We start from the raw sequence: 14257 nt of genomic DNA, 5'->3' as shown, positions 1-14257 counted from the left end.
CAAAATCTCCTATGAACCTTCATATGGTCCTGAAACACCCTTGTTGCACACAAACCTCTCAGCGAGACAGCAAGTCTGAGTCTCACTGCACAAGCTAGTAATCCCTTCCTTGTAAAGTGAGTATTTAAAGAGTAAAATATCATTTAACACAGATAAAATTTATAATTAACACTAGTATAGAAAGACCCGGACAACAGCGCACGAGAGACAGAGGCAGGAAGGACTTTCACTATATTTACTTACCACACTCCTAAATGCAAGGGCGGAAACAACATGCACTAGGAGCACCAATGAAAGTAGGAGATGGCCTACTGCGGAGACACACAGATATGCATAGCTAGGAGGATGCGGTGGACAGAAAAGGAGGAGGCCTTAAAAATATGAAGCAACGGGTGCACATAGGGCCGTTTTCTGTGGGTGAGGCGAGGGAAAGAAATCGCGGCACGGGGATTAGAACATGCTCACTCCAACAAAGAAAAAAAGAAAAACCACAATGAAGTGGTGGGCTATGGTAAGGAATAAAGGTGTGTTGATTGTGCGGCATAGGGTATATCTCTCATAATGAAACAGAAATGAAGGAGCAAGAAGACATTTCAGTTTATTTATTCTTAAGTGCATTGGCTCAGACTGAGTGACCTAGTACTAATCAATCATATGCATGCCTCCTCGTTTTTTCATGTGCTCTACAGAATGCCTACGATCACTCAGTCAGCGGGTTACACAACTTTAACCACATACTGGGGTGGTGAAGATGGGGGGGTAGGTGCAACTCTAACACTTTACTTACAAATGAGTCTCAGCATAGTTTGCATGTCATTTCCTTGGGTTATTTGTTCTCATCTCGGAGTGAGTGGTTGAGAGAAGGAGGTCGACTGGTGTAAGATTACAGGGAGTACAGAAGCGGCCAAGGCTATTCTGCAGATTTTAGATGATGAAACTGTCGTGTAAGGTAAGATCTTTGGTGCGAGTCTATCAAACTAACAATTATTATGTTTGATTTATGCCAAATCAGGTTTCTTTAAATAAAACATTTTGATTCCAAAAAACGGACTTAAATTAAAGAACTACTACAACATCTTAAAACAATGCAAGGTTAATAGGAAAAGACACCTGTAGCCTCCGTGTGCTTCTGCACAACTGTTTATCAGTAAGAATTGTATTAATTTCAAGGCAATAGCTTAATTCATGTCTATTAAAAACACTGCCTCTGGCAATAATGCAATAAAGAAGTATCTTTCCAATTGCACCTTGACTGGGGATAAAACCCGACTTCTGTTCATTTTTTTTAATTAAATGTACAATTTCTGACACCAATTGTTTCATTGGACAGTAAAAGACTAAAATCGAAAGTAATTAAAAGTTCAAGGATTATCAGAAAAGCCACAGAGTGATTTTCACACCAGCACTTAAATGATTTCCAATCTGCTGTGAACACAACGAAAACTCCTTCACAGCGGCTTTAATGTCCTTCAGTATTGCCTGTATGTTGTGAAGCTGTTTGACACATCTAACAAACAACACATTCAAAGGATACAACTGTTTTTAAAAGTGCTAATGGTTAAGCATTTAAATTATAGGTTAAACTTTTTAAATTAAACAAATTTACAACTCTAGTTGATATTTCGAAAAATTTAAAAATACTGTTCTTACTGAGAACATCTGGAAGTGCAAATGACAAATCATCTGAAGGTCGATATAGGTTGTGCGAAATTTTAATTTGATAATTAAAAACATATTCGCAATAGTCAATTAAAGAGCACATTGTGATTTATTTTTAATTAAAATTGACAATAAGTTGTTTGATTCCCTAAAGTACATGTAGTGGACTCACTGGGCACTGTTTTCAAAGGAATACATATTCCCCCATTTTGTTCTCTTCTTGTACCATATCTGTGTTGAATAAGTCTTAAATGTAAAAGTCTACCATACTTTATAGAAATAGCTACTCACAACCTGCTTGTAACTCAGGGGGAGTATTCAAAAGCATCATGGCACTGGCAGCATCAATGTCGGGATCTGGAAAAATCAACCAATAGATACATTATTAATCAGACTAATTTGTTTTTTTCTTTAGTATAGATATAACTAAAGTGCTGATGTTACGAAGCTAAAAAGAATTCGACAATCAAAAAATGTTTGAAGGCCAAATGGTGCCTTTGTTTACAATTTTGCCCAATAGTTACCAAATAAAATTAATTGATTAGTTTGGTGCCCACCGTCATGTACCAGAACTTTCCCGATATCTGCAATAATGCAGACTGAAAATGTAAGACGTGATGTCAAGAAATTTGAATGCATTTTATAAGCAAGCTAACAAAACATATAAAGCATTTTAACTTGAAAATCTGGTGAAATAAACAAAGTAATTTTTCAAATAATCTTTGATTTGCTTAACAAGATTGTCTTAAACTAAGAATCACACTAACTAATAAATTCTGAAAAGCATCTCTTTAATGTTCTTAACAAAATAGAAACTATGCAAGATGGCATTGTAATAAATTAGACTATTCACCTAATCCCAAGCTTGACCAAGGGTTTTAGGTTTGGGGGGGGATTCGGCCTGTATTTTGATTACCTGTGTGCCAGTGCAAAGAAAACTTTGTGGTTTTAAAGAAGGTTAACCCGCTCAATAGCTAGGAAGATATAAGTGATGTAAGGCCAGGCTGGTCAGCTGTACACTATTAAGCAAGAGTTAATGTCTCTTAATTTGAAGTAATAGAGCACAGCGAAATGGTATGTGCTTTGTATACTCTCTCCTGAGCTTGCTGCTATCAGGACATGATGCTTATGCGACTGGATGGGCTCTTTAGGCATAGGAGATGATACTTTAAACAAGGCCTATGACAGATATCTTAATTTGTGGATATTATGAACATTTATCAGATGCGTCTGATTTGGTGGATCCAATCATATTGCTTCAGCATCCTGAGTAGGCCGCTGAATGTCAGTTGATGCTAACAATTCCATCAATCCTTTAGGCAAAACTGAGTGGCGCCCTTACACATGCGATTTTACACATATCCCAGTATTCTGCTAATGGTCCTACACACACAGACTGTATCCAAACACGTGTTTAAGCTGGTGACACTCAACTAGATCTGTGTATCAGCTCCTTGGCTTTTCTTTTTTCATCCCCCAAGCTTTTTTCAAATGATCGAAAGATAGTTGAACAATAGGTTTACAACTAACAGATCTAACTCAAAGTAACTGTTGAAACCTAGAATACTGTATAGAAATGTAGTTAGTTGTGGTTACCCAGTGTACACCAATCCAAGGGGAATACAGCCCCCAATGCAGGATTTCATCTTGGGGATTATTTTGAATTCAGGGCATAGGCATGAAAGGTCAAGTGAGTTCAGCAACAGGATCACACATACACTACGCACAGATGCTAGACAGGCACTCTTTTCTGCCCATGCTCATTAGGAGTATTGCTGCAGTATTTTCCATTTACGCCACTTTGGACGTTTTAGACCCAGTGAATAACCGCTCATGATTTTTTAGATGATTTCAGAATGAAAAATACGTGCAGCTAGGCTCACAGCAGTCCAAGACTTTCGACGCCTGCATTTGCGCCTTCGGGAAGAGTTCCCAGTAAGAAGCTGAGTTCATATCACTTTCTGGAGTGATTCATCTGTTTCTTAACAAACGCAGCCTCCATTAACCATAACATAAAATAACGAGAGAACATCTTGATCAACCTCTAACCATAAGCGTTTTATAGTACTTCGTCCCGTAATTCATGAGTCTAAAGGCTTCATATCTTGGCAGTTTCTCGATTACATGGTTGTAGCCTTCTTGTTCCAAAAACTGGGATGTTTTAGTATAATCTCCTGCTACCTAAAATATAAACATGGTTTTTCATATCTCGGCAATTGTCTATTCTCTTCTCTTTCACTTTTTAAAATGAGCGAGCCATATCAAATTAACCTTGATTACTGCTATAAAGCTATCAACTGGACGGCACTTCAGCAGGCTGGCCTGTAAATCATATATGGAAATGTGTCCAGTTATGCTTGGTTGATTATTCTCAACCCTGGATATAAAGTATTTTAAGAGAGTACCAGAGGAACATTTCTGCATGAAGTACATTTCTCTAGTCGCACTTTTTAAAAAATGCCAAGGAATATTTGGTAATCGTGGCACACAAATAGGTACATTTTTTATTTCATAAATAGAAAGTTTAAGTAAGACACCCACTTCCATTACTGCTCTCATTTCGAACTATAGTATAACAGAAATACTCCCAACAGTACCGTTAACCACAGTTACTTGGAAATCAAGGTCTAACTAGGGGCAGATACTTTAAGGAGAAGGGGAAAAAGATTATCTATCCTTTAACTATATTCACTTCCCTCACAGAGGCAGCAACTGCGCTGTCATGGAAACCACGGTAACCATGGCAACGATAAACAACCGAGAACGGCCGGTGACTAAACTGAAAAGAACATCTGCCCCAGCCAAGCATCCCAGCTGCCCTGGAGCGATCTGCGCCAACAGCGCGCGAGGCCGCGTGACGGGAGAAGCCGCCGGTGCCATGTCCAAATAAATGAAGTGTGCAATTGAAGCAGACAGAAAAACACGAACCCTCCGACGATTACGGACAGTTCGTCTGCGAGAATGAATGACTAATGATCTCAGCCTCTTCTCTTGTCAGGATTCGTGCTAACTTACACCCTCCACGACCGAAAAAAAAATCAATTTATAGCTAATAGCTGCATGCCACTTTGTTTTGGGTTATTAAGGAGAATACATTTTGGTGTAGAAAAAAGTGCCCTTTTCATTTTTCAGAGGAGTCATTTGGTGGTTCTGGGTCCCAGCAACACATTATCAACTTCTGCAGCTAATAAATAATATGGGGGATGATGGAAGGCTCTAAAGATAATGAGAAGGAATTGTGCTCTGAGATAAGTCCAATCTTCATCTGATGGGCTCAGACTGTGCAAAGCGGGACACAGGAAGCGGGCTCCACACTTCATAGTTTGAATGACTGACTCACCCATACAGCTAAGTGTACAGTACGCTGATGAGTCAATGTGAATAAGGGGGATCATACACCAGAAAGGGTAGATTATGTGATTCAGTAAAGTATGTTCTTGTGTGCAGTGAGTGCCCTGGCTGCCTTTGTGGGGTGGAAATGGCATAGCACCGAGGGTTCGAAATAGGCAATAAAAGTTTGTGCAAAGATCCCAGGATAAAAACGGATGGGATGTGCCGAGCGAGGCTGGGCTGTTACAACGATCCTCACCTTGTGGTGCATGGGGAGTCAAAGACTAAATGTTCGTGGAGATATCCTGCGATAGGTTTTTGGGAAAAGGCAACAAAAAGCATGCACCTTATCCATGCTCTGTGTTCCGACACACTCAAGTCTTCAGCAAGCATCATTCTTTGTGCCAGCACTGTGCCAAAGACAGGTTCACTCTATCAATGCTGCTTGAGAGTGTCGGGATCCTTGGAGGATCGGTTTTTGCATGCCCGGGTGCACCCAAGAAGTTTGCCTGACTATCTCAGTTTTTGAACCCTCATCTGCTTATAACTGATTACATTTACTGGCGCCTGGCATTTTAGGACCTCTTTCCTGTGAGTGCAAGGGACAGCATAGTGTATGATTAGAGATGCCACTATGATTGTAGCCGTAACTGTAGTCTCTCAGGGTCATCCTATTTTTCATGACTAAGAAAGCAACTCTATGCGCTGCACATACGGACGATACAGTACTCCTCAGGGCAGGCTGTCCACCACTGATCACGGACTAATGCAAAATACAGATGCATGCGGTCAACATTCATCTGAAAGGGTCGAATCCTGGCCAGATTTTCAAGACAGCCACCGCAGATGATTATCATACCATGATTCTGAATGGAGTCGTTTACTTAGTGGTTAGCCTGAAAAGCTGGCATGTACCCAGCTCTCACACCCCAGCAATGATAACGTCATTGTACATCTCTACCGACTTTCCAAAGCATGGAGTAATTTTGGAAAACATGGCAAATACCTTCCCAAGCGCACAAACCTTTAAAAGACTCTGCTCACATTTTTTAAAACAATATCTTATGCAATACACTCCTAACATGCAACACTTCTTTGTTGCCAATTAGAGGGTGCGTGCAATCCAGAAGCCACCTATAAAACAACGCATTACCTCCTTGAATGAGAACAATTGAGAAAAGGAATTCAAACACAGTGTATTCAGCTCCCCAGTTCTTCAGATTAAACTGCACACAAAAGGGTTTCTGTTTAAAAAAATCAGCATAAAAACACCCTTTTTCAGGATCGAATTCACAACAAGCAAGGAAACCCAAAACAAATCTTTTAGGACACATAAGCAATCGGGCTTGTATGAGAAAGGCGATAAGAGATTATTCACAATCGCTGCAGCTTTTGAAATTTGTTTTTTAATGATAGCTATAAACAATTACATAGGGAGGGATATTCATGTTCACCAACTTTACTCTCCAGCCACTGAAAATAGATATTACAGTTAAACTCAGTGGTAGTCATTTCATTGACATCGGAAGTTGGCCTGTCCAAGGTATTTAACCTGTGACCTGCAGTGCACATACTCATTTCTACAATGCTTACTTTTTCCTCATGCATGTGCATGCCACCAAGTGTTGGAACAGTGCTGTAAGAAAGCTCCCTCCTAAACACAGTATCATGGGTCTGTACTTAAGATCAAACTCCTAGTTCATCTGCACAACGTATGCACTCTTCATTCTCATCCGAAGAAAACATATATTAGGGGGTTGATATTTTTCTTTTGATCACACAGTAAAATGAATCCACCGATTCTAGGCACTCAGGAAAACAAAGGATGTGGATCTAGGGCTTGCCAGAGGTGTTGACACACTCGAGTTTACAATAAAATAAGATGTGGAATATTTCATTACTCATGCCTGAACATCTAACTTGCACATGAATGTGTGACGGCAGAGTCGAATCCATGCTTTTTCACACCTCAGCCTTTTAGCTGAGACCTTCAACAAGGATGTAGATTCAGTGAAGATGGGAGGGGGGGGGGGGGGGGGGGGGGAGTGGTTTCATAGGAGCATCATGTGAAAAAGTCGTTGGTCACATGAGTAATGTATACCTTGGAACAGTGAGCGAGAGGCCTACTTCAAGGATGTGGGTATTGCTTGGATTACAGGAATTGTGACTCACCAGCCATATGCCTTGAAGTGACAGGTGCCAAGTTTGCAGATGCGGAAACATAGAAGAGTAGGGATGCCATGCTGGCAAAACTTTTTTAAGGGACATTTTTTAGAAAGTCATGAAATTATTAGGGACTTTTGCTTTGCACTGGACTGTAAAGGATGGAAGTCGAGGAGATCAAACAAAGTAATCTTATTATATACACAGTAAAATTGGTAGCTGACAAAAACACAGCGCTACTTTCTCAACTATATGGGGTAAAGGAACTGTTCAAGCAAATGTGATTCCCAGAAACCTTCTACACCTCGAAAAATCTTATATCATCGACGATCTAACTGCAGCTTACACCAGTATTAGCACAAAAAAGGAGAAACGGTTGCTTGTGCTTAACTCCTGTGGTTTCGGAAGATCGATACCTTTGGGAAATGTAAGTGGTCACTTTGCACTCCACTGACCAACCCCAGTTATCGCTGTCTTCATTAATGCGGCTCACTACTATACTGTGGCAGAAGTGTAAGAAGAAGTAAGCTACCTTTGCTGTAGATCCACGTTTAATACTATGCCAGGAATGGGCTCTTTTCAACATGCGCCTGGCTGTCTCTGGAGGGCAAAGGAGCTAGGAGTGCAACTATGGCTGGAAAGACCTACTTGACACTCTTGCGAAGTCCTGAGTTCCTTGTGACGTACATATGTATCGAACTGACTGAGTATAGTGTGGTTAGAACACTTGCGAAATACATTCTGACTAGGACGGAATCAAGGCCTGGGCAGCAGTTCTTGCCCTCCAATGGTAATTAAAATAAAATAAAAAAATCACTGAGAACTTTCCAGATGGCGGGCAGAAAGAAGGCGTGAGCAGATGACAAGGCGGTCTCGACATTTCAAATGGTGAGATCTACGCACTTATCAACAAGAGACAATGCAGGACACAACACGTTGTGAAATGTTTGTAGTCGCTGATAACATATTGGGCTATGACCCAACTCAAGCTCGTTTGCTTTATCGACCTCGGGAAGGATAATATACCGACAGGGCGCTTGGCATTTCCACACACTGCAGACCCGTGCAACAAGTGCGTTAACCAAATGAGCTTATTTTTCTGGGCTGTAAAATCTTTTTACAAACATAAATGGATCAAGGGTGTACGTATGTAGCACGTTTCCTACCACATTTGTATCTTTTTAGGACATTCTTACAAGCACTCTGTTCGAGGAGCGGTTCAGTAATCGTTCTGATTGTGTAATTTTACAACAAAAACATCCAGGTTCGGGCCCTTCAAACACAAAGAAACGGCGCCCTGCGCTGTTTAATCCCAGAGCAGCTCCTCGGAAGGCGACCGCTCTTCTCCCACGAACCTCTTACTGCGGAGGCCAAAGCGTCAGAGGACACAAAGGCCTCCCAGAAAAGCAGAGCAGAGAAGATTAAAGCAAGTGTCCCCAAAAAGAGCGGGCCTGACAAAGGCGGGTCCGCGGTGCTCCGCAGCCGCCGCCGTCGGCGGACGCGTCAGCTGAAGAGCGCGCGGTTCTCCCGGGAGCGCCGTTGTGCCTTCGCCACAGGGAGCGCGGCCTGATGCTGAGGAGACGAGTAGCCTTTCTCTTCCGCTCAAGCGTGCTAATGGAGGGGGCAGACGGCCCTAGCAACAGTAGCGTTGTGGAGCAGGCTTCCCCCGCCGGGGCCGTACGGGCTTTCAGGGCTTATCCCTCTGCTCCCGTGGGAGTAATCCCCGCCCGAGACTCATTGAAACCAAGGGACAGCCAGAGGCTGCTATGGTGGGCTGGTACCCAATCTTGCATCCGCTGATGGGGCCGTCTACGAATGCAGCCGGACGTGTGGCCACAGCCCTATGGCAGCCACTCACAATGCTGCCCACATCACCCTGGGCCTTTTAATTTCCCCTCTGTACTGCTTGCACGGAGCGAACATCTTCAGGGTCAACTTTTTCACACTGCTGTTCACCCCATAGCCCTTCATTGTGTGAACGGTGCGCTGACCTGATTGTTGTGCTTTCTGTCACCACTATTCTGCCAGACACCGACAAATTGACTCCCCCCAGCATGACACCACTACACTGCCACTCACAAGTAGACTGACTCAGCAAAACGCAATAGGCCATCACTAGCTTACCGGTCTGGCTCACCACTACACTGTATGTCACCCCTGCACTGCCAGTAACGGGTGGACTGACTCACCAGAAGGCCAGAGGCCAGCTCTCACTTCACACTGTGCTAACATTTACGTTCAGAGTGTTAGGTTGAGATCAACTACCTTTATAAAAGGACCGAGAGATGACTTTGGTGCTGCAAAAGTTTAAAATATTCATATCTGTCTGCAAAGAGAGGCAAAAAATGAAGAGACACAGGAGAGAACGAAGAAGAAACAGGATTGGGAATGGCACGAGATAGAAGGGAAAGTACACGCCATGGAAAACCCATGTGTCCTACCTTTCACACTCTTCACTTGATGTGGGGATTGACTGCATCGTTGAGTCGTTCAACAACATGCTCTACTGCTGTATAAGGTGTTAGAAGACTAAAATAAATGGCAAACAACTTTTTTTTTTCTAAGTGGACAGTCTCACATTTACACGACAGCACTCAATCTCATACGTAACGGGACTTCAATGTGCCCAAAGCACATTCTGGCACATGCAGTCTATTCATTTCCGTTTTTGTATTGTCAGCAAAGTCTTTGAAGACAACATAGTCTTTGTGGAGAATATTAAGCTCCTGGTGTGCGGTTCATAGGACCTGAAATGAACTATTGGCAAGGTGTGTGCCATGTTGCTTCAGTATCAGACACAGTGTAAATATCACCAGAAGCATCATGTAGACCAGGAAGACCAAAGAGCACAAAAACAAATTAAATTGTTGAATGAATGGCAGGCTGGTGGGAGTCCTTTTATACCCTAGCTTCTGGTTACAGTGGAACCAAATGTAATCAATAAGCAACATGATGACACAACCTTGAAAAAGTCCACTTAATTTCCACAGCCGGTCAGTAATGATTGTGAAACATGTGATACGATTACTTACAAATATTATCCAAGAAAAATAAGATGTATATTGAAAGATTCCATGTACTACAATACCCTCCAGTCAGATTAAGTGGCAACACCTCTGAAACTTTGAGTGCTATCATGTGAATGCAACAATCACCTTTCATATACAAATGATACCTTCCCACTGTAGTTTTGAATTTGAACATGTGTGGTATACTTGGAAATCGTTTTCTTTTAAATTGCGATTATGATCTTAAAAGAAGAGCTTTCAGGACTGGCGTGTGAAAGGAGGGATAATGCTGCCCATTGGTGCTACCCTAAGCCTTCTGCTCCAAAAAGCGGTCTCTTATCCCTCAAAATAGTCCTTAATACCCAACTTTAATATCAGATTTGGAATTCACCAAAAAGTCTACCGCTTTCCTCCACACACAAAACTAACTGTATCATAATTAACAGCGACACCAACAAATCATTTATACTCATTCACTCCTTATTGCTCAAATACACGAATGACTGAAAAGCCTAAATCTTTTTATGTAAATCCCAGAAAACGATCTAATTTCTCACATAAACAGGCAGAGGGAGGTATAATAGTGGACACAAGACATTCTCTTCAGATCGCACGACTTCAATTCAAGAATATGAATGTCCCTGTGTAGGATATGTACTCATTTACTATCTTGGGACATATCTGTCCATGTCCCTGGCCACCATGCATCAAACGTGTACATTCTTGCATTCTTAAACTGGGTATTCCCATAGGCATTTGATTCCCGCCCCATGGCATTTACAGGATGTAAACCTTTGAGGAGATCCCACTGCTGATCACAGCACAAACACCTTCCTCGCAGAATTAAAACTCCTGGGTTTTAAACACATGATATACAGAAACACACACACAGAATTCCTCTCAGATCACCAACTTATGAAGCATCCAAAATTCCACTGTTAGAAGTATAGAAAATTTGCACTTTAGAAAACACTGGAAAAAAAAACCTGAAGTCAATACATGCTAACTAACATCAATACACTATCTGCACCGTAACACACACCCTGTCAAATCTACCACGAGCAAGTTAATTCCCATATGCCAGTGAAACAGCTCTATTTCTTAACACCACTGTACATCACAATATTATTTCCTTTTATGAAATGTTTTCGGTATACTTGTAATAAATGTTTAAGTTGAACTTGGGTGATTTTCTTTTTTTTAAGAGCAAAAGGCAAAAATTAGAATGTTTCATGTAGATTTGTCAATAGCGCCAATGATATTGGTGATAAAAAGCTTTGAGTTTACTATATATATATATATATCCACACACACACACACACACACACATTATTATTATTTTTTTTACACTGAATATGGATTTCCTTTCTCCACTGCAACACACAAATACCATTACAAAAGATACCTCGTGATGCAAAATAAAAACCTTCGTTTTATGGCCTGTGTCTCAGCTCCACAAGATGCTGCAGTCTCTGGGAAACTGTTTTAAATCTCGCTCCCTACGGGCATTTTTCAGTCTTTCAATCTAGCTTTTGTATTGACAAAGGCAAGAGAATGCATTAGACCCGCACTCCAAAGTGTGCCCTCTGCAAACTCTGCTCTCCAGTAATCACTCGCCCTTTCTCTGGGGACCATAAAGTGGACCGGCTAATGATGGCGGCACAATGGTGCTCGAGCATAACCTCGTGACCTGGTCAAGGCCACAAAACGGGGTCTTCCGTCACTCAGTCACCAGCGCCTCTTTCCGTTTCTCCAGCTTCTGCACTTGGCTGCGTCACTGCTCCGCGTGGCCAGCAGGGGGTAGAACATCATAAACTATTACATCTATGACCTTCATAAATATTTTTGGAAGGGGCCAAGCTTTCCTCAGCGCGTCCTGTTGAAAGACCACATCCAGTTCTTCCACTCAAGCCGCTCAGTTCCGGCTTCTGGAATAATCCAACAATGCGAACAAACTAAATAGCTCAAATTGTACCCTTACAATGACAAGTAGTTTCTAACCACCTATATGTTATTGGCAGTATGTACAGTAAATTATTTAGAAGAAAGCTTAAGTAATATCCTATACTCGATGGTCTGGCGCGATCTAAGTGATATTTATATATCGCTATACACACAACTAAATGAATAAAAGACTGTGGCATAAAGATCCCGTTTTATACAACACTTAATATCACAAGTAAATACTTTTCAAGTCCTCTTAGTCAAATAATGCAAGGGAAGCGAGGCACATTAAGATCACATGCTCTGCCCAAGAATACACGGAGTGCTCAAATAGGACTCTAGGGGCAGAAGTCTTGTCGCTCGCACAGAACTATTTCCACTTAACTACTGCAGGCATGTTCAAATGTAGAGAACTGTAGAGAAGCCAAAAGGTTTTCTTAACGAATACCAGTGGCCCTGCTGTTCTCCAGGTACAAGCATTGTCTCTGAAGATGCTATTGATATTAAAACAAGTACAGACTGGGCCTCACCAGATTCAAGATCCAAGAAACACAGCGAGGGGGCCCATGCAACGCTCCACCGAGCCCCTAGAACAGTAGGGACTAGCAGAAACCCATTATTTGAGGAAAACAAGGGCCAGTTTTATCTTTGTGAGACATAGCACTGGAGGTGGGTGGCAGGCGCACCCAGCATAGGCAAACTGGGGAAGATAGGCACAGGAAGCTCATGGGTGTTGCCTATGATCATACCACTTGCTCAACAGGGTAAGCTAGGTTCAAAATTCAGGCTGCCCGAAAACATAGCTTGGCCAATTAACTGCTACATCTAATCTTATGGTAGGGAACACAGGAATTACGTCAAATTATTACTCTTTTGGAAGTAACATAAGGCTTGATTTATCACTATGGGGCATAAATGCTGTAGGGCGATTGGCAGTTTTGACACCACTTTCCTGCAAATCTGACGGGACTTCAAAGGCTTCTTGGTAAAGGTTCTAAGTCTGCCTCTTCCCACCACTGCCACTGTAAAGTATTGCAGATGGTCTTATTTTTGTCTATATGTGGCCTGCAGCTGCTGGTTCTGTGATCCCACAAGGACCATAACGTGATTTAAAGTGAGTGGACACATTAAGTTTGCTTGCTGATTGCCCAAATGTAAATTATATGCATGCAGCCAACCAAAAGTGGTGCAGGAACGCCACAAATCTGGGTTCTCACCCTGCCACCCCTTTTTCTGTTCCATGTGGTAGCATCCATCCATTGTTGATGGTCCGCCATGTCCTACCGCAATAAGGCGGCCATGATGTCTTTTGTTTATGTAATACTAGGGTCACGGACTGCCCAATTGAGTGAGATATTCTACAATACTGTAGGCACTGTGTTCAGCTACGATGCTAGGATGGCGACATTTAAGGCCATTCACCAGGCCTCGTGAATTGGCTACAGATTTAAAAGTTAATGCTCAAAAACCCTGATCAGGATAAATGAGCGGAGGCTCACTCCTAACTAGGCGAACTTCCCATCATATCTTAACATGGGAATTTAAATGAAAATGCGTATATTAAAGAACTTGAACTAAGGGGGTTTGCTCAGCATGACAGTAAGACACTGGCCCCTGCTTTTGGGAAAAAAATCTCAAGGAGGTGTAGGCATAGGAGAGCTGTGGAGTCCCATCTTTAGGCACATAACTAAAAAGTATGCCGCCTGGACAAATTACACACACATTAAATAAACATACGCACACAAAATATAGAAGGCACTTTGAGGTGACATCACAAACCTCTGGCATTGACAAAACATAGTAATCCCAATCAAATGAAGATATAAAAATATTTTTAAAAGGGAGTTGTTTCAGGTGTGCCAATACTGCAAGCACATGAAAAACACAATTATAGAAGGGTGACTGCGAATAACAGGGATGTTTTTACTGCGGGTTCTGAATGAGATCTGATACACAATGAGACATCCCATTTATTCAGAGCTATGTTATGTATATTTGTTCCATACACATACACTATCATTTTGTAATTCTACGTAGTACAATTCTTGTAAATAAGGAATGACACGTCTATTTGGAACTGCGTGAATGGGTTCTCACAAGGGTGTACTACTTTGTCACATTAAATTAAGAAAGGTCTTTGCTTTTCCTTTTTC

The 14257-nt window shown here is 41.8% G+C and overlaps 1 protein-coding gene across 15 annotated transcripts in view; it reads right to left on the bottom strand.

The window, feature by feature from the left end:
* Positions 1–14257, bottom strand: part of FOXN3 (forkhead box N3) — a 653950-nt gene that overhangs the window by 66260 nt on the left and 573433 nt on the right. For 8 of the 15 annotated variants that reach the window (XM_085626556.1, XM_085626560.1, XM_085626558.1 and 5 more), the window contains one exon: positions 1951–2016. The exons of 6 other annotated variants lie outside the window; for them this stretch is intronic. In XM_085626556.1, coding sequence (XP_085482682.1) covers positions 1951–2016 — 66 coding nt within the window. The remainder of the gene's footprint in view (positions 1–1950; positions 2017–14257) is intronic. One more of the 15 variants, XM_085626561.1, reaches the window with a different exon arrangement.

This window comes from Triturus cristatus, chromosome 9, assembly GCF_964204655.1.
Source record: "Triturus cristatus chromosome 9, aTriCri1.1, whole genome shotgun sequence".
Lineage (NCBI taxonomy): Eukaryota > Metazoa > Chordata > Amphibia > Caudata > Salamandridae > Triturus > Triturus cristatus.
The sequence above is the reverse complement of the archived record's forward strand: the minus strand, read 5'-3'. Positions and strand labels throughout refer to the sequence as shown.